The 21,310-nt window shown below is 35.2% G+C and overlaps 4 protein-coding genes across 14 annotated transcripts in view; 3 read left to right on the top strand and 1 right to left on the bottom strand.

The window, feature by feature from the left end:
* The first annotated feature begins 421 nt into the window (after positions 1 to 421).
* Positions 422 to 9,299, top strand: LOC100741397 (two pore potassium channel protein sup-9). Its single transcript, XM_003493086.4, has 5 exons — positions 422 to 839; positions 1,714 to 1,869; positions 6,586 to 6,929; positions 7,195 to 7,313; positions 7,770 to 9,299. The coding sequence occupies exons 1-5, from the start codon at positions 713 to 715 to the stop codon at positions 8,026 to 8,028; spliced, it is 1,005 nt and encodes a 334-aa protein (XP_003493134.1). The 5' UTR covers positions 422 to 712; the 3' UTR covers positions 8,029 to 9,299.
* Positions 9,300 to 10,776: 1,477 nt separating this feature from the next.
* LOC117152274 (potassium/sodium hyperpolarization-activated cyclic nucleotide-gated channel 3-like) lies at positions 10,777 to 12,259 on the top strand. The gene is made up of 3 exons (XM_033323385.1): positions 10,777 to 11,335; positions 11,429 to 11,675; positions 11,778 to 12,259. The coding sequence occupies exons 1-3, from the start codon at positions 11,103 to 11,105 to the stop codon at positions 12,015 to 12,017; spliced, it is 720 nt and encodes a 239-aa protein (XP_033179276.1). The 5' UTR covers positions 10,777 to 11,102; the 3' UTR covers positions 12,018 to 12,259.
* Positions 12,260 to 12,553: 294 nt separating this feature from the next.
* LOC100742322 (potassium/sodium hyperpolarization-activated cyclic nucleotide-gated channel 3-like) lies at positions 12,554 to 15,288 on the top strand. Its single transcript, XM_033323395.1, has 4 exons — positions 12,554 to 12,798; positions 12,872 to 13,063; positions 13,141 to 13,364; positions 14,731 to 15,288. The coding sequence occupies exons 1-4, from the start codon at positions 12,624 to 12,626 to the stop codon at positions 15,010 to 15,012; spliced, it is 873 nt and encodes a 290-aa protein (XP_033179286.1). The 5' UTR covers positions 12,554 to 12,623; the 3' UTR covers positions 15,013 to 15,288.
* A 3,035-nt stretch (positions 15,289 to 18,323) lies between these two features.
* Positions 18,324 to 21,310, bottom strand: part of LOC100742198 (papilin) — a 163,921-nt gene continuing 160,934 nt past the window's right edge. For all 11 annotated transcript variants that reach the window (XM_033323387.1, XM_033323386.1, XM_033323394.1 and 8 more), the window contains one exon: positions 18,324 to 20,348. In XM_033323387.1, the coding sequence (XP_033179278.1) occupies positions 20,146 to 20,348 (203 nt within the window). In that variant the 3' untranslated portion in view covers positions 18,324 to 20,145. The remainder of the gene's footprint in view (positions 20,349 to 21,310) is intronic.

The raw sequence follows: 21,310 nt of genomic DNA, 5'->3' as shown, positions 1-21,310 counted from the left end.
GTTCAGCCCTTTCAATTTCTTTTCATAAAACATTTCTAAAACATAGTTTAACTGATAATTTGTAATGCAACCTCATAAGTAATTGACTTTTAACAGGAAACTTACACACAATCGAAAAATTTAATTTTGATATAAACTACAACTATACTTAATTGGTAATGTTACATATGATACGAAAAATAAGAGTTCCAGATGACGCCTAACTCGCCAGACACGAAAAAGTATTGTGTATCATGTTTATTCTGTACCTCCTCTGTTCTAATATCAACTCTGCTTTATCAATCTCCACACCAAACCTCTTTGCCTGACTCCTGATCGATTCGTTCTACTGCAACACCGCTCTTACCGATAGCCAAACTTGTTGTAGCAGCACTGGTTACGTTTCCATGGAGCTTACCGTCGCTCATGGATTTGATCAATACTTCCCTTAATCGTGTGCCGAGCATCGTTCAAGTCGTGCTGGCCTTCGTGTATCGTGTACGCGTCCCGACGTTTTCCTCTTCGAATCTTTCAGTCCGTGACATGTCGTCGAAGGATCGATAGCGTTGCATGTATAAAAAAAGAATATGTTGCTACTTATTCTCCTGAACCTGCAAAAAGCATGAACGGCGCGCGATCTGTGTTCGTGCAATCGAACGTGTAGAAAGAAACGTGACGACAAATCGTTGGGAGGTGTGCCGGATTTCGCGGTTCTTCTTGACAGACTGTGAAGATGAAGAGGCAGAATGTGAGGACTTTGTCGTTGGTAGTGTGTACGTTTACTTATTTGCTGATTGGCGCGGCGGTTTTCGACGCGTTGGAGTCGAACACGGAGAGGAAGCGCTGGGAGTTTTTATCGGGTGAGACTTGTCTCGTTGTCTTCAAGTGTAAATATGCGAATTTGTTGTTGGTAGAACATTGATATGAAAATAAATGCTATATGAAAAGTTGATGATGAAAGTTAAGGGTGAAAATGTATATAGAGGAAGGGTGGAGGCAGAATATATAGAATTTGAAAATTCTATTGGATAAACTTTGTTTGCTTATTTTCACGTGTAAATATTTGAGTACGCGATTGGTAGATATATCTGTGGAAGACAGAATGTGTGTTATATATGGATCGTTCGTGATGTGAATTGATAGTGAAAGTATGGAGAAAGAGGTAGAATATATAAAATTGAAAGTTTCTATTGGACGAGTTTTGTTTCGCTGTTCACGTATGTGAATGTGAGAAATGCTTAGAGTAAGAGATTGGTAGGAAATGAATAGGCAAATGAACAATATATAGAACACTGATGGCGAGCGATAAGGCCGGTAGTATATATAGAGGGGTAGTATAAATACACACGCACATATCAGCTGCGTCGGGGTTGATATTTTCACGTGTCGATTATGTGACGTGGGATTAAGGTAAACGTATAACGTTGAGGGTTGAAAATAGAGAGATAGGATGCACAGTATAATATTCAGCGCTGATATTTTCATAGATGAATATTTATATAATAATTAGTAGCATTTTCCGCTTGTGAATATTTAAGTATGTGATTAAATATAATATTAAGAGTTAGGGATGAAAAATAGCAAGGAAGGGTAAATTTGGGGTAGCTATTCTCATACCTGCAAATTTTAATTCTCAATTAACAGAAAAATATGTAGCCAAGAATAGTAGAATATATGCATTAATAATAATAATAATAATACTATCGAAAATTGTGGTTATGTTAATGATTTTAGAGGTTCGTCGAAACATGATCAAGAAGTACAACATCACGCAGGAAGATTACATAATGTTGGAGATTGTTATAATAGAAAATAAGCCACACAAAGCAGGCCCTCAATGGAAATTCGCTGGTGCCTTTTATTTCGCGACTCTTGTGCTTGCTATGATAGGTGAGTGATACCCTCAAGCGTGTTTGCTACGTGTTTAGAATGTTTATTATTATTATTGTGCAGTAGAAGTTAAATATGTATCGTAGATAATCGATATCAAGTTACAACCTTGGAATCTTTAATGTGTATGTATTTATAAAATACATAATAAATTTCTATATTCTATATGACACATAATAATCCTAAGCTTTTAGCTGATAGAGCATTATTCTATTCTACATTTATTATTATTCTATATTTGTATTACTCTAGATAAATTAATTTGACATATTCTGCATTATTTATATCAGAAACTTTCATATTAAGAGTTTTTATATTTGTCGAAGATGAAAGGACATCGAAGCCTCCCCTTTGGAACTTCGGGATAACCCCCCCCCCCCTAACACTGTAATCTACAGTCCACTATAACTGTAATTAAACAATCGTAGTTATTTAATCCGATTGTAATTGTTCGAGATTAGTGACAGTGAGCTTTGGCTCGAGGCGACAGTCTGTCGCCCAACGTAGCCGCGGTTGTCACGTAAACTTAGGAGTTAGTTGACGAAAATAAAAAAATAGCTGAGTCGTAACACAACTATCGTCTTTAGTTCACAGCACAGGTTTACACAGATCGGAGAGATGTTCACTGTTCGGTAGTTTTGTCTATTTCTCCTCAGGTGTTCTCGTTTCATTACGGAGGAAAGCTCGGTGTGGGTGCGTCCTTTTTAATTAACAACGCGGATTCGCTGTTCGCACCTTCCGTTAGGAAAAGTGAGGGTAACGATCCACGATGCCAATTGGTTATGTTAATAAATGAAGATAGGAGGAGAAAGCGGCTAGTAGGTAATATTGTTTATGGCCTCCTACCAACGCGGCTAGTAGGTAATATTGTTTATGGCAAAAAACAGCTTTTTCGTTAGTCGAGTATTGGGTTTTTCCCATTAAGTAACTACCTGCTTTCCCCGTAATTAGTAAGGACGTGTAACAACCTAAGGGCTGTTTCAAGGACCATCCATAAACAGATAATAGAAATAATAAACTTAAAATGTTTAGGTTTATGGTGGGTCCCTGGGGTAATTGAGGGTTCGGAAAATTTCTTTTTTAAAACCAATAGTACATTAAAGTATGACATTCGAAGAATATTGTATAAAATTTTCACGGAGAAATATTAAAAAATAAGGCGATGGCAGCAATTATTCGGACGTGTCTCGGAAAAAAGTATAATTGCGGTGCCCCTCAGAACTTGGTGCTGGATCATCAGAAATCAAAAAGTTAAAATTCATTCGTTAGGTAACAGTTTTCCCCATGTAACGCTGCGAAGATTTTTTCAAAATTTCAATTTCTCACTTTTTTGGAACACTTTGAAGGGAAAAACGCGATTTTGTGCGAAAATTTGCGGCTAATTTGTTATTTTAAAATAAAAATAATTAACAAATTTGAAAAAACTCTACAGTGTTACCTCGCAAATTATGTACAGAAATAGTCTTCAAAATTTCAAAAGGATTGGTGCAGTAGTTCTGAAGTAATCGGGGGCACCGACTTTGAAAACGTGAGTTGTGGGGAAAACGCTTTAAAGTTTGGAACACTAAAAAATCTGGTATAAAACGTTCATAAGTGAATTTTATCGATCTACCTCTTCACTAGCGTGGCAATTGTTGAAAAGACTAATAAAAAATCAATTATACTATAATATTTTTCACGATCCTTCGTAACTTGATCTTTAACAGTCACTTTTATTTTTTTAGCTGACGCGTTATTTGTTGAAGTGCCGTGAAGTTCGTATTTACGTTTATGCGGAGGTACAATTTTTCTAGGTCTCGAACCAGTTGATTGTCTATCAGATCTAGTAACTTTTTTAGACATTTTAGTAATAATTTGACACAAAACTTAATGAAAATGGAATATTTACTCCTACACTAAATTTTTTACTCTACACTGACAAAATATACAGTACAGGTATAAGGAGGTTTGTACTTAAGTCGTTAAGTACTACAAATAGATCTGGGGGTAAGATTAGGTATTATATAGAGAAAAAAACATCTGCGAAGTAACAATAGCACGCTCGGGTCGGGTAGGTAATATCATCCGACATGTATAAAAATACTCCTAACTTCGTCAATTTTGCTCCAATCAACTTGAAATTTTGACACAATATTCTTAAGATGTTATGCATTCAATTAAAAAATAAAAAAAATGCAAAAAGAAAATTTTAAAACCTTACCCCCCCTCCCCCCTTAAAAGAAATATTTGTGGCGGCACGCGATAATAAACATCCCAACGGTTTCTGTCCCGTGACTCGCCTCACGCAGACCCTATTCTTCGAGTAAGATGATTGCCAGATGTCGATGCGTCTCCGCAGTACATGTTCAGCTAGCCTGAGGGCCCGTTATAAATCTTAAGATTTAGTTGACTAAAGTTCTTCAAACAGACAAACAGTCTTTGTCTCAACTACGGGAAGATAGGGGGGACCTATCTTTTTCAACGAACGGCGTCTCCCACTAGCAACTTTCCTTCGAGGGCAGCTAGCATCTTTTTCTAACCACCGATATGGAGATTGACCAATTAGCAGCAACGCCAATTTCCCTTTCTCTCTGAACGAACACGAATCGGATGGTCTCGTGTCCTTAGACACACCCCATCATAGTTTTCCTCTGTGGCATCATCGGAACGGAAACTCACTCTCTCGCTTGCGACCTCATCGACGAAAAGGTTTACACCTTACGGTCAGTGAATATCACCAAAGAATCCGACTTAGAGTACGTACACCTACCATTCCGTTGACCGCGTATTCGTTAGCGAACCTAAGACCATTGTCACTAGTGTCGCGAGTGTGTGACCGCCGTGAGTTTGCGTCAACTTTGTAACCTCCTTGTTTGTGCCAATAAAAGTCACTTCCGTGGTGTAAGAAGATGGATAGCTTCAGTAAAGAATCATTACCTATCCCAAGCCCTCACCGTGATAGCGAAACGAGCCCGGACTCGGATCGTGACTCGACATCAGAAGTGGGATCCGAACATATGTTGTCGATGCGGGATCATAAGAGCATCGTGCGTGAACTAATCCGGTCGCTAACAAAGAAGGAGAACAGGGTAACAAGGATATCGTTACCGCGTTTTAACCCCGAAGCCGCGGACGCAGATCCAGTCGCCTGGTGCTCAGCCGTTAGTCTGCTTATGAAAGACAACCCTCTGAAAAACAGCGCGCTATATTCTGCTTTGAACCGTGCCCTAGAAGGCCCGGCAGCGCATTGGCTTATGCAAATAATGGATAGCGAAGAGGTCACATGGCCAACTTTTAAGGAACAATTCATCGCGCACTTCGTTGGCCAAGAAACAGCAGCCTCGTTGCTAATCAAGGTATCCAAGGAACTACAGCGGGAGAACGAAACATTAGGGGCATACGGAAACCGTCTTGTTTCCCTCCTGTATTCGAAGTGGCGAAATTCAACAATGGAGGAAGTAGTCACCGCCACCGTTCTCTATCTAATGGGCTCGCGCGATCGACGCTTTGAACGACTAGCACTCACGCGTGATATTAAATCGGTGAAACAATTCCGAAGAGAGATGCAGCTTTTCCTCTACGAGGAGAGGCGGACGTCTACGTCACGGAGGCCATCATCGGGCTCCGGAAATAAACGAAGCAGGTCATCCGCCCCCCGGAACAAGTGCCGCCACTGCAATAGTTACGGACATACGATATCTGAATGCCGCAAGAGGATGTAACGTCAATTCATATTAGAGGCAGGATGTGTGCAGGTTTTCACCGCGTACCCTCAATTACCCCAGGGACCCACCATAAACCTAAACTTTTTAAGTTTATTTCTGTTATCTGTTTATGGATGGTCCTTGAAACAGCCCTTAGGTTGTTACACGTCCTTACTAATTACGGGGAAAGCAGGTAGTTACTTAATGGGAAAAACCCAATACTCGACTAACGAAAAAGCTGTTTTTTGCCATAAACAATATTACCTACTAGCCGCGTTGGTAGGAGGCTTTCTCCTCCTATCTTCATTTATTAACATAACCAATTGGCATCGTGGATCGTTACCCTCACTTTTCCTAACGGAAGGTGCGAATAGCGAATCCGCGTTGTTAATTAAAAAGGACGCACCCACACCGAGCTTTCCTCCGTAATGAGACGAAAACACCTGGGAAGAAATAGACAAAAACCATCGAACAATGAACATCTCTCCGATCGGTGTAAACTTGTACTGTGCTAGAAAATAAAGACAATAGTTGTGTTACGACTCAGCTATTTTATTTTCATCAACCCACCCCTAAGTTTACGTGACAAGGATGAAGTTGGAACCGAGGAAGAACTCCCGACGCCCGGAGGAAAGCCGACCGGCCGCATCGCCAAAAGCATCGTGCTTTAAATGCCATAAGAAGGGATATCGCGCCTCATTGCCCGTTGCAGCTATTTCCTTTTTTTAAAGAGACCTATAGAATTACTCCATGCCTTTGTTAGACAAAGCTTTCATCCCTTAACCACGGCTACGTTGGGCGACAGACTGTCGCCTCGAGCCAAAGCTCACTGCCACTAATCTCGAACAATTACAATCGGATTGAATAACTACGATTGTTTAATTACAGCTATAGTGGACTCTAGATTACAGTGTTGGGGGGGGGGTTATCCCGAAGTTCCAAAGGGGAGGCTTCGATGTCCTTTCATCTCCGACATATTTATATTCTTAATCATCATAAGATTTTATTTTAATTTATTCTATAAAATTTCAAGGGTACGGACACTCAACGCCAGTCACCATAGGAGGAAAAGCATTCTGCATGGCATACGCCATGGTAGGCATTCCTCTCGGTCTGATAATGTTCCAGAGTATCGGTGAACGTCTGAACAAGTTCGCCTCTGTAGTCATCAAACGAGCAAAGACGTATTTAAGATGCCAGAAAACAGAAGCAACCGAGATTAATCTAATGCTCGCGACTGGTTTACTTTCGAGCATAATTATCACGACTGGAGCTGCTGTGTTCTCGCGTTACGAGGGATGGAGCTACTTCGACAGCTTCTACTACTGTTTTGTCACACTGACTACCATCGGTTTTGGTGATTACGTCGCCTTACAGGTAAATTCGTCTAACGATAAATTCAATATTTCATCGAAATCCTATCAAACCTTTGTCAATTCGTATTAATAACCCTGATATTTTATCGAATTTTAATTTTTAGCAAGAACTTTTTTGTTGCTTGAATTTTATTGCTTCGTTATTATTAGTTTCTCAATTCATTTTTGTTGATAGGAGAGTATTTCTTCTTCAATTCGCTTTATCTTAATATTTAAATTTAGCAAAAGACTTTTTGTAATATTTGTTTGTGATGAAAACGTTGCAGAATGATCACGCACTTTCCAATAAACCTGGATACGTGGCCTTAAGCTTAGTCTTTATACTATTCGGCCTGGCCGTCGTCGCTGCCAGCATAAACTTACTCGTCCTCCGCTTTATGACGATGTAAGTACATATTCCCTCACCCCAAAGCGTGCACATATATCTCACTTGTCCCCTTTTACTTATCGCCATTCTGTCTTCTCAGGCCACGCAGCAAATGTAGGTCACGTCCAAGATATTACTCTTCAAAAATTTATGTGATATCTTTGAGCACATTTCCACTTATTTCACTTCTTCAATGATCAAAAAATAAAGAGGGTTTCTTTTAACAAAATTTCAATTATTCACAGCCAAATTTTTTTTATTAAAAACTTCCAAAGATTGAAAAGAATTCTCCAGTTATATTTATAACATTACACTTAATAAGAGAGTCCTATCCCTATCCCTAGATATCAAAGAAATATCAAAGTATTGCGACCGATTGTATGTTCTCAAGTCGTATGACTTGAAATTTTGAATCTTGAATTTTGAAGCCCTGAAAAATTCTGAAATTTCTAATCTTTCTTAATTGTTAAATAGGAACACGGGTGACGCTCGCCGCGACGAAGAGCTTCAACCAGCTTCTCATCACGTGTTAACACTAGACGGTGAGGTGGTCGCTGTAAATGGAAAACTATTAGCTGGTCACGTGCCTATAGTTCACGACACGGATGACTGCGTGAGCGTGTGCTCGTGCACGTGTCTAGGACCACCGAATTCTGAGCTTCTGGACCAAGGTTACCAAGGCTACAGGCCTCCTTCAATCTCGAGCCTTCGCGTGAAACGTGCATCCGTCTGATGGAAGGAGTTCCGTCGTCGCAGTTTACGTCGTCGATTATCGAGAGCTGACAGCAGAGAACTACTTGGTATCGACGTGTAAAAGATCGACTCGAAAATTAATATAACCAAATGGATTTAAAAATCCGTGAAGGAAACAATGACATTGGAAATAATTTCATTGGTATAGTTCACAATGGAGATTTTCAAGTTGATTCAAATTGGACCGATGTTCGAAATTGTGTTCTTATAAGATCTACCTTATAACGTTATAACGTTCAAGGACTCGTTATCGATTTTTGAAGACGTATTTTGAAGACAGCCAGTGGAGTTTGTTCTGTGGAGGTGACTTTAGAATTGAACTATTGAATTGTACTTGGCTCATGTTGTAACATTACGAATAGTCGTAAGAAGAAGGACGTTCAGAGAATGTTTGATCGTTTGTAGACGATTTTGTAACGGTTTGTAACGGTTTCGTACGTTTCATATCGTACCACGGACCATTTTCTCCCGGTGAATTCCGAGAGAGTTTCAAATTCTCTAGAAAATTTAAGAATTCGAATTCGTATTCGGTGTTTATGCTGTGTCATATGTATTGAACGATTATTGAAATTATTGAAGATTGTAGATTAGTCATGAAGGTTGCATTGGTATTAGAAATTGTTGCTTAGAGGATTGCTTTGTTCCGAAGATAAGTTGGGTTTCTTCGAATAAATTTTCAAATTAAAATTTTTTAGGAATTTCACTACCTATGTTGCATGTTAATAAAATCTTTTACATTTTACAAAAATCTGTTCTCAAAGTGTACGTATATGATTTACATAAATTATGACAGAAGCATTTGCCTAGATTTTGATATCCTTCAAAAATGTTTTACGGACAAAACGATCCTCGTAAAAGAGAAAATAATTTGTTTGATGAAAGTTGAAGAAGTAGAGATCGCCGTTTTGATCTCGGTAATTTGTATGTATACTGAATATATAAAACGTAAACAGAACAATATCCAGGCCTCGTTAGCATGATTGTTAAATACATATATACGACTCGATGTTTGTACTAATAAACGTAAAAGCTGGAAAATGTGAAAATTTCACATAAATCGTCAATCGACGAAAAGAAAAAGTCGATCCTAGGAAGTAGCTTAATTTTGTAGCTACGAAAATTGTGATTGTACAATTTTCGAGAATTGTAACTTGAACTTGAATAACAATTTTATCATACTTGCGATGCGAAAGAAACATACATACATCTCAGCGTCGTATTTTTTAAACCTAAGATTAGAGAATATATCAACCGACAAACAGGAATAACCGGGAAGACTGATAGTTGAATTAACTGACTAGTTGTTATCTTTTTAACACAAATATCTCTAGGCGCCTGTTTTAACCCTCCAAAAGTTAAAAAGTTAAGAATTGTAAAATATGTAATTTTAGTATTTTTATAATTCATTTATTATAGTATCTACGTTTGTCTGTTTAATTTTGTAATTATGTAGTATTTGTGTAAGCGATCGTGAATTTTGTAAAAGTATATGATAAATAGTCGCTTATTTGTTGTTGATTAAAAGCATTCATGTTTAGTTTAGTTTAAACGTGAAACGAAATTTTTGAAGACTAAAAAATGATATATTGTGAATATTTCAAGTAACTGCAGGGTGGTTCCTAAGTATCTTGTATTTTAGATGTTTAAGATATTACTAAAGATACTGAGATTTTAGAGGGCATTTTTAAACATTAATTTCGATCAGTCTCTATGGCCAACAGGAAAAATTTAGATTTTCGAAGATTTGAATATTTCGATAGTCTAGATATCTGTTTAGATGGTTTAAGTATCTAGAGATATAAAACATAAGACAAATAATTTTTCATTTTAAATATTACAAATATTTCATTGAAGCATGTTCTAACATTTTACAAGTGAAGCCAGATTATTCAACGCTACTTCGTAAATATTTAGTTTCAGAATATAGGGTCATAAATTTATCAAAATTTTCACAGCATGCACAAAGAATAGAAACATGGATAAAAGGACAACAGTTTACTTTTAATAATCATAATTATAATAATTAAATATATATACAATATAATTAATATATATACAATAAATTTAAAAATAGCATATTTTTCGTTTCAAACCAAAGTAAGCCAGAAACCAAATAAAACTTATTTCGATGAATTTGATTATTCTGGCTTCAGAGTAACACACATACGTATAAAAATATTTGCCAGAAAAAATGATGCTCAAAAATGAAAGTGCATTAAACATAGCAAGCAAACTGACTGGAGGGTTAAAACGAATTCCAAAATATTTTATGTTTTATTGTTTCTTACATTCGAACTTACAGTTGCCGGTACCATACCATATCAATGCTTCTTTTCTTCCCAACGACGCGTTCTGTTTTCGTCAATTATCGATGATTGATCTGAGTGATCAACACACGCACAAAAGCAGTTACGTATCGTTTAACAAAAATAGCGACAAAACCACGATCGATCCTCATAGGAACATCGCTGCACAGAGTAAACGATAATGTGCACTCATTTGTATACATGTACCTTAGTTCATAGGCGCTCGTCGTATTCTAAGACGGTATATGATTGGGTATATTTTTTATCGTCGAGAGTTTTTTAATAAATGACAGTTCATTATTTTCTTTCTCACGTTCATTTCTTCCCTGCCTGTTTTCACTTACATCGATTCAAAATTTGCAAACTTCGGATCAGAATTTGAAAATCGTGGAAACCCTTCAGGTTATGAATTTTAATCCACAATCGAGGAAAAGCTGGGTTATGATAGAAATAAGTCAATATGGAAATTATTTTACGCTAAATTATATTCGCGGTGTACTCGAACTGTGTGAAAATAATCAAAATTAAAGTTTAAAGTTTACAGTTCATACTTCAGAGTTCGAAGTTTAAAGTTTGGGGTTAAAAGCTCAAGATTCAAGGGCGAAGTTCCAAATTTAGCGTTCAAAACTTCCGACTAGAAGTTCAAGATTTAATGTTACAATTCCAGATTTCAAATATCACATTTTAAGTTTCAAGTTTCAAATTGCTATATTACAACTAATTAAACAATTTGTAGCAAGAGAAAAGCATGGATTCCGGCGTGAAGCCCCATATCTGTGCCTTAAAAAATAGTGACAAATACTACATGTTCGGTTCAGATGAGGACATCACGTGTAAAAATATATGGATAAACATGTTCCAAATCAATGGGAAAACACCGAGGGCGAAAATATTTTTCGACAGTATGGCGCACGTGTGTGCCGAGAGAAGAAGGCATGCTTTGATACATTGGTGGATTATTCATCCTTGCAGTAGTTGGAGGTACCTATGAAATTAAGGTCATAAACGAAAAAATAAAAAATATTTTTAAAAAACGGTTAAACAGATACAGCTTGCACTAAAGAAATTTTTTAGGTTTCTATGGGACTTGGTAATGACAGTGGTATATATGGTTGGCTTTCTGACGATCCCATTTTCCGTCAGTTTTATTGTCATGAGTCACGATAGAATTCGAATGGATAAATTCAATTTTTTAATCTACGCTTTCTGCTGGATGGATATAGTATGCAATTGCTTCACTGGATATTACGACAAGAAACTCATGCAGGTGGAATTGGCTCCCTTCAAGATATTCATGTACTTTCTTTATATATATCTTTTTAGAATGCAAAATTTGCATATAGAATATTTTGTATTCATTTAAATTTTAATTGATTTAAATATCATGTGATATTAAGAAATATCTAGTATGAAAGTTGATTGATTTAAGAGTACAAATAACATGATTTATTCTCATAGGAACTATTTAAAAACCTTTCTTATAATGGATATCCTTTCTTCATTGCCATGGGATCACATAACTTTGCCATGGCGAAGTCTTCCTGGAAGAGAATCTAATCATTTAGTTTCTCTACTCAATCTCTTACCTTGTTTGAAGCTGTTGCGTTATGGCTACGTTAATATGCGAATCTCCGAGCTTTTTAGCGTAATCTCCCTTTTTTAAATTTAAAGGAAATTTTAAAAATTTATAAATAATTTTAACTGCGCGCGTACATCATTGTTACGGATATCTTTATTCGGCATTTTAGCATTTCGAAGTGATGCACTTTTATTACGAACTATTTTCCACCTTCATGCTGGGATTTTACATAATGTACTGGTCTTCGTGTCTGTATTACTTGATACCAGTGTTAGTTTTGCACTTCAGTAACTCTTTACCAGAAGTAAGGGATGAAAAATATATACTAGTACCTATTCTTAGATTTCAAAATCTAATTAATAAATAATGTTTAATAATATATTATGTTCATGAGTGAAAGTTCATAGCATTGCATCTTTTTTTAAATTAAAAAGATTAATGAAGTTAAACAAGAGGTATTAAATATTTCACTTTTATTCAATATGAAGAGTAGAGAAATAATTGTTTCTAGTGATTGTAAATAATAAAATTGCAACAAATAAATATTATTACAAAACGATAATATTAAAACACAATTCGCGTGAGATGAAATTTCACTAATGATAGCCTCTAAAAATTGCAGAAATGTAGATAGAAAATTTATAGTAATATAATTTAATAAACGTTATACAGGAATGTCCTGAATGTTGGATGACAGGGTTAGACAGCAGCAGCATACCTTCCAGGTTTCAATATACACTCTTTATCGTCGTGGAGAAATTAGCAGCGAGTGGTTACGGTGGTTTCGTGCCAAGAACAAGCGGTCACATTGTACTGAGCTTTGTTCTTATACTCATTGGTAGAGTGCTCGAATGTTACATTGCAGGCAAGATATTTTCTAAAGAATCACGTAGACGCATATATTTTCAATCTCTAATAGTATATGAATCTCATTTTAGTGATGCTGATTCAAATAAAAGCAGGAAAACAAGCATCGGAATCGAAATTTCAAGAAATAATAAATCAGTTATGCGCTTACACGAGTCAAAAGCAATTACCAAAGCATATGAAGATTCGTCTTCTGGCTTATTACTATTATCGTTTTAGGAATAGTTACTTTCGCGAAAAGTCTATCTTATCTAATTTATCAGGTAACCAAATATAATTTACTATTTCATTCGTTTCTTGATTAAGATTTATAATTAATTAATAAATCGTTGTAATCTAGAACAATTACGTCAAGAGATTGCGCTTCAATCGAGCCATCGTTTAGTCGAAAATGTAACAATATTCAAAGACTTACCCAAATACGTTTTACGATCCATCATAAAGAATTTGAAATTCGAGCTTTATCTACCGAACGACGTGATCATCAAAGCAGGAGCTTATGGCGATTGTATGTTCTTTTTATCTGCTGGGACTGTCGCTGTACTAACACCCACTGGCAAAGAGGTATGTGTATCCTTAACATTTCTAACCAAAGAAAAATTTAAAATTTCCATTAAATCTAACTTAAACTTTTAAATTACATTATTGATTTAACGTGTCATATATTAATTTTCCTCTCTATTTATATCTCTAATCCCTAAACGTGTTTATACATGCTAATATGATTATACACAAATTAATAAGAACATATTAAAAAACATTTATTTGCAATTTTATTATCGAACTGATACCATTAGATTCCATTTCTCCCGAAATACTTTCCCTAGTTTCAAAACCAAATTCCGTTCATGAATATCCTTCCTCTTCATACCTACAATTTTCTCCTACCCTATAAATGTAATTATACACATATCAACAAGAAAATATCAAACAAAATCATTTTCTTTCAATTTTGTTGTACCATTCATTGTTCAAGTACCATTAAACTCCATTTTGTATACGTTACATTTCATTTTTCATAAAGGTACTTGCCCGATCCAGATTTTACTTAAATTTAACACACCAGAAAGATCGAACCCTTCCTTTTAAAATGCTTTATGATTTAAGGTCCTACGACTTTTCGTCTTTAGGATACGTCAGTTTAAAATGAATGATAACTTGCAGCATTTCGCTATCGCTGTCCTTCTCGCACTCTCGGATCTCTCTGTCGCACGCGGCTTTCCTAACCTACTGCACACATGCTCATGCGCGCTAATTAGGAACGTGCACCGTACTACGCGCGTAAGCACGTGCAATAACTAGGTCACGTTGTTTCCGGGAATTTCGGTCATCTATCTTTTCGCACAAATTCGTACGCGTCGCTTTAAATCGCTGTATCTCCGGAACCGCTTGAGATATCGACTCAAAACAAAAAGCATTCTAAAGTGTATGTTTCCTGCTATCTTTCAAGCTACTTTGCATTCAACTGAAGTGATTATTGCGGTAATTTGTTGTTGATTTCTGTGACTACCTTTTTATAAGATGAATAAATTCTATGGCAATTAACGAATGAATGTAATGATCAATATTATGGAGCATAGTTAAAATTATATGATGTCTTTATAAGGACACTGATTGTGAGCTAATAGGCATATTATAGTTTTCTCACATATTAATTGAGATTAGGATAAAATGCTTGTTACTGATATATTTTTGTAATTACTTTTGATTATTTGAAGAAATTTCGCATTAATTATAAAATGAGTACAAAAATCGATATAGAGAGATTTTTTTTGCAAAAAAGGTATTCGATGTGAGACACAATTCTCTTTCAACTCGTTTCTCACTTTCGTTTCTTAAGATTCAATTTTCTTAAGGCAGTAATGAGTATTCGTTATTTTCATCATTCACGAAGCTAATTTCTTTCCTTTTTTTTCTTTTTTTTTTTTAGATCTGTCACCTGGACGACGGAGCCCATTTTGGAGAAGTAGCGCTTCTAGTTGGTGAACAAAGAAGAGTCGCAAGCGTGATCGCGATTGAAGTGTGCGAGGTGTACCGTTTGGATCGCAAAGATTTTCGAAAGTGCATCTCCGTGCACACGGAATTATTCGCGAAGATCGAGAGACTCGCGACCGAGAGGATCGAGAGAGCTATGATCATTGAAGAACACCATAAACGTCATCTTAAGCGAAGTTCTGTTCAAGCTGATAGAAAAACTGTAGGACGTTACTAAAAAGAGAATAGTTCGAATAATACGTAATATTATACTCAATAATAATAAATGTTAATATAGTAATTATGTTAATAATTCTTGTAATTATTAAATAAACAATGTGATATAAAGATTTAAATGCAACAAAATATTGTTAGAAAAATTCACATACCTATTAATTACGAGAAAGAATAATCCTCATCAAGAAGTCGCTGATAGCAACAAAGTTCCTCGATAAGAAAAATAATCATGCTAATCGTTTAATCATATATTTAAGGATCTTATATATTATTATTGTCCATACAATGTTTGTATAGTGGCATTCCTTCATTTCTACCTTTATTTTATATATATAATTATATATATTTATATTATATTAATCGTTACCTACGGTATAACTTACAAGTACTAAAATCACTAAAATCTTTAGCACTGTCGCGATGTGTGTGATGATACATTAGAAACACGAATTTGTATGATTAATCTAATCTTTCTTTCACGTCTTTCATTTTTCTCTTTTTTGGCGAATTTTCTCGTTTCCTCGTATTTTTCTCATGTAACTTACGCTTAAATCCTTCGTCGGTGTATTCGTAGCAACAATCGTAAATCGTAGCTGACTCGTTAAGAGTTTTCTTCACTCTCTTTAGTTTATATAAGAATATTAAAACAAAATTTTTTGAAAAGACTTCTGTTGATTCTACGCGAGGTACGTTCCATTGCATATTTTTGTTTAACTTTAATCTACAGAAATTAAATGCGTTTCTCAAAACTGTAAAACACGTAGAAAAAGAAGTGAAATGAATTTCAAAATTACTCGTATAGAAAGATCCTATTTTCACTTATATTTTCCAAAACGATTAAATTCACAAAATTCAAGTTCTAAATAACTGACTGAAATTATTCATTACACGAATCAATAGTTCTATTATATTATCTTAAATCCTTAATTATTTGCGTATACAATTATAATATATCATTGTAACTATCATAGCCATTCTAAACATCACTATATGTTAATTATCATTATTACACTACCTTTGTGTTACAAAAAGAAAACGCATTGATATTTGGAAAATTGATTGGAAATCGACGAATCAACCGGTCACGATCGTTTCTACGAATTTTACAAAGTTTCCATAAGGAATTGTCCAGCGGTCTGTAAGATAGGTTGATTAAACGAGTACAGTACGTAATACAGGGATAATTATATACATGTCCAGTGTATAACGTGTAAGTGAATATGTTGCCATTGTATAGACTTTAAAATCACACGGTACAAATATAAATTATTTACTATAGAATAGAGAAAATCTACCGAAACAACTTGCTTGACGTTATGTACCTTTTGTTCTTTCCTTGCGTTATCACTTCTTGTAATAAACACGATACATTCTTTTCTACGCTACATTTTCTTTAGTCTTCTTTTTTTTTGTATTTTTTGCTTGTTACCGATATGCAATCAGTAGGATATATCTATGTAAACTAGGAGAATTTATGCTATTTATACATTTACTAAATAATGTCGTGTTGCTACGTTACTACAATCGTGTCATGTCCAGTTTGGTCATATCTAAAGGATTACGGAGGAGAAGAGTACTCAATATCTTTCCATTATTCCTTGTTTCTTTCCTTTCTTGCTACGATTCCTCCGGGTAAATGAAGAAAACGATAATAAAGGTTTACATGCTTCATTTCTTTTAAAGCAATACTGTGATTGTCACAATTTCCAAATTTTATCTAGATTCTACTGTACATAAAGACCACACATGAGAAAAATATGACAAGTTCATTTTTGTTGATTTTCTCATTATTTTGTTACACGTATTTTAATATAAAATTTTAATATGTTTGTTATACATTTTTTACGTCTATTTTAATATGAAATAGTTCAAAAAGGGCATCTTGTGATAAATGATAAATCTATAATATTTTGTACGAAACGAACAATTATGTTGCTCTAACTTCATTAATATAATATCGAATATACAATAACATCGAATTTTGAAATTGCTCTTCTATAGAAGACTTGCTAAAAAAAATGTGACTTGAGTCATATTTCCACTTGTGGTCTTCATACGTTTGATACGTAATTAGGAAATAATATACGAATATATATATATATATATATATATATATACATATATATATATATACACACATATATATATACATATATATATTTTATTCGATAAGGAAACGTAAAAAATTGGAGGAATAGCTTTTTCACACTTTGGTACGATCGTCTAATATCTTTTTCTTTTTAATGACTATCAGTAAATTTCTGCGATTGAAAATCTTCAGACAATTCGTTCTGCTTCGCGTATACTACTACTTTTGTATTTACACTAACGGTAATCTGTATGTAAAGTTCTATTTAGCACTCCTTCCTCGACACTTTCGAAGGGCTTCTAATAAGGCACTGTCATTTACTGTGACTGAAACGATCAGACGAAAGAAGAATATCCTTTTTTTCCTACAGTTCCGTGGATTCTTTCCATTATCGAGTAAAACTTACGCTTACAATATATCTATAATATTTATATATAATTATAAATGCTTTTGGTACCTTCCTTCAGAATTTTGATACGCTACAAGCTACTGATATTTTTGCGACACTTCAAGATTAAAAGCATAAATTATCTTTTACCGATGTTGGAACGAATTACGCATACAATTTTCCAATGATATGTAACCTTCTCCCACTCTATATTGAAATTAACCCTTTGTTGATTGAACCTTCCTGAACTTCTTTTTTGTCAATCAGTAATAGAAATACATTTTTCCTATATTTTTGTGAAGAAGAGACAGTATATCAAAATTGGTATCAGCTTTACCAAGAAGAAATATGTCGTTTCTAACTTGTTAGAATATAATATCGTGTAAGAAAAGGAAATAATTTTATATAAGAGTTTCACGCTACTTTTTGATAAGTTCGGAATTGACAAACTTATGCTCTTATTCTCAAACATCGAGGCTTCACGATAGATGATACGCTATACATAGTAACAGTGTGTAGTTAACATTACGATTAAAATGTTCAGGAACAAATATATAAATGCAACACGTTAATATGGTGAAAGAAGGTGCGTATCGTGATTGAATTACTGATAAATGCTTGTAAATTGTTATTAACCTCTAACGACTTAATTGTTCGATCCTCTTTTTAACGAGCTTTGCAAATAAAATTTTAACCACCAAAACCTTTCCAATTTTATCGATATGTTTATTAATCTATTATACAACTTTTCAGAACGAAACTACGTAAAAGCGCAAAACTTAAAATAATTGAAACGAAAACATTAGCAAAGAGTCAATTTTCCTTTCCTTTTTACCAATTCTTCCCATTCTTACTCATTTTACGAGCCAGCATATTGTCGTCACGATGTTGCACCTTCGCCATCCTTAATCGTCGCTATGATAATCGTAAAATGTTGTTCATTGACAGAGGATTGTTTTGTGTTATGGCAATATATTGGAATATCGATAAGGGATATAAGTAGTAACAGTATCATAGAGTATATAAATGGTGTACTGCGTAATAAACTATTTATATTTTACAACGTAACGTGCGTATATTTGTATGCTTCATACAAATAGGTACAAGTTCCCCCTCCCCCAAATTCCCTATTTCTTCTTTTCTTTTCATTTTATGCGATCGCTTAATGCGATCTATCCGCTTAAAAAAAGAAAAAAAGATATAGCGATCTTAACTCGTTCTTTCGCGACATTTCCTTTGTTCCCCTGACATGTCTATTTTACGAAGCTCTTTCACTTACAGAATCAGATTGATCGATACATCGCGTTGTCGTATGGATTCATCGTGACGACTTCCTTGGAACCTTGCGAATATCTTTTATTCTATCCTCAAGAGCTTAAATTTTTGTTAAAATTTAACAGAATACGTTATTATCGCAAACGTATGATTTTTGTTTTAAATCTAGAATTAAGATATGTAATGGAGTTTTTTTAGAATTTTGAATCCTTTTATTTCTTAACTTAGAATACATTAAATGATAAAACAAAGAGAGAATTTTAGAATATTTGATAAATTGTCGAATTGTTTATGTTAGAGAAAAATAATTTTGCAAGAGTTGAATATTCAAAAAAAAGATCGTTTAGAACCTAGGTTTACTCATAAATTGCTAAATTATTTTTCCTCGACTATATCTTCACTAGCTATTTCGGCTTTCAATTTCTGTATTTCATCGCATGATTCCAGATTATATTCTGAGATGGCCAACGACTGGAACGCGAGTTAAACGGAAAGTAAAATGAAAAGAAGAGCAAATGTTATCGATCGATTAATCGATCGAGATGCGCTTTCTCTCGTTCCCCGGAGGACAGCGATCATTCCTATCTTGATATGGCTTCGACCGACTAGGATTCCAGCATCAGATCGTATATACATACATAAAACGAACAACGACGAACGACGACGTTGAAACAGAATTAAAGGAAAAGAAGAAACAGCAACGATAAGATCATTTTATGTCTCGTTGTGCAACTCTTTCGTTCTCGCGCTCTTCCGTCTCGCTGTTGCTTAATTATATATTAAAAGTATCTATGTATAGACGTTCTAAGGCTTTGGCAGTGAATTAACGTCACGTTTATGCGGCACGTGTTCGAGACAGAGGAGTTTTGTGTCCTCGAATCGGATCGAATGACCACGCGGCCTCGTCGTCGTCCTCCTTCGTTTCTTTAGTAACGATACATTTGAGAGCCGAGTCTTCTTTTTTTCAGACGTCTCTTTTGCATGATAATAGTGAATTTGACAAGGTACAATTTATAGATTGTAAATTTTTCTTTCGAAGTTTTACGATCCTACATCCTAGAATTTTTAATAATTTTACTATCCTGTGCCATCGAATCTTTAGTAATTTTATAATCCTATGTCGTAGAATTTTTAATAATTTCACTACATCATGTCCTGGAATTCTTAATAATTTTTCTATTCCATATTTCATCCAAGTAGGATAATTAGTAGTCTCATAATTTGAGAAATTTATTTCTTTTTTTCTTCTCAAAATTCATCAGTGCTGAAAACTTGTGACTTGTCAAATTTTATTAACAATACTAATTGAACTATGCAAGAGAGACCTTATCGTAATTGCTCTGCTTTGTTCATCGGGCTCGCAGGAAGCAAACGAAACTTTCTTAGACGAGATTCTTCAGAATGTACCTTCGCCTCCTTCTCGATGTGTTCAGGTGAGGCCCTCTGGAAGGAAGCTGGCCGGCTTCGGTACAGGATCGGCAGCAGAACTTCGCATAGTATTTGTGCGTACAGTATCTTGCTTTCACGATCAGGTCACACTTCGCGAAGAACGAGTTGTCCTGGCAATTAGGGTGAATGAAGATTCCTAGGAACAGAAAAGTTATTTCTTGAACTCTAATCAATTTCGTTTCTTTCATGACATAATAACGTCATTTATCAAAATGTTGAAATTGTTGAGAATTTGTATATTTTGAATTGGTTGAAGATAGTTGCACTTTCTTGCACAGTTGAACTTTTTTTACTGTTGAAATAAGCTTTTATTTTTTAAGAGAGTTTTTATCTGTCTAATTATATGTATATGTCGGGTTTACATTAGAATTAGGGTTAGGGGCGTGAAACGCATCTTCATTTGGATTACACATTGTCGTTATGCAATAGAGAAGACATTGACTAGTGCAAATACGATTATTATAGAATTGGACAAGTAACCGTGGTAATTAGATATTCGAGAAACTAATGACAATGATCTAGGTTCAATAACGAATCCGCGGTCAACGGGATGATAGATGAACGTTCTCACAAAATCTAAGTCTGAATCTTTATTGATAAAACGTGAAGTAATCACTGATCGTAAAGACGTTACTCTGTAGTTGATGAGAACGCGAGAGGGAATGAATTTCCGTCCCAATGATGCCACAGAGGAAAGCTATAATGGGGTGTGTCTAGGGACACGAGATCATCGAATTCGTCGAGGATAGTGTAACGTCAATTCACATCAGAGACCAGGCCACACACCACGGACATGATGACACCCAGATGTCTGCATATCCTTGGCGCGCACCCTCAATAGTCTTAAGTGCCCACCAGGGGCCTTGGCATTTTCATAATTAAGGTCCTTCGGACCAAGCGAGTATTTCCTGTCTTAGATTTCCCTTTACGTTTATTGTCTACCACGTGTTAGCTTAGAAAGTTGGTTTTCTCCACATCTGGTATGTTCCGTTAGCAACTTTCTCGCGAGGGCGGCTAAAACCCTTCCTGGTCCACCAACCGTCTTATTATCCAATCGGAGACGGTGTCTACTGCCCTCACTTCCTTAACCAAAATTGT

The sequence above is a fragment of the Bombus impatiens genome, unplaced genomic scaffold (assembly GCF_000188095.3).
Source record: "Bombus impatiens unplaced genomic scaffold, BIMP_2.2 scf_0930, whole genome shotgun sequence".
NCBI lineage: Eukaryota > Metazoa > Arthropoda > Insecta > Hymenoptera > Apidae > Bombus > Bombus impatiens.
This window is presented reverse-complemented; position numbering and strand designations above follow the sequence as displayed.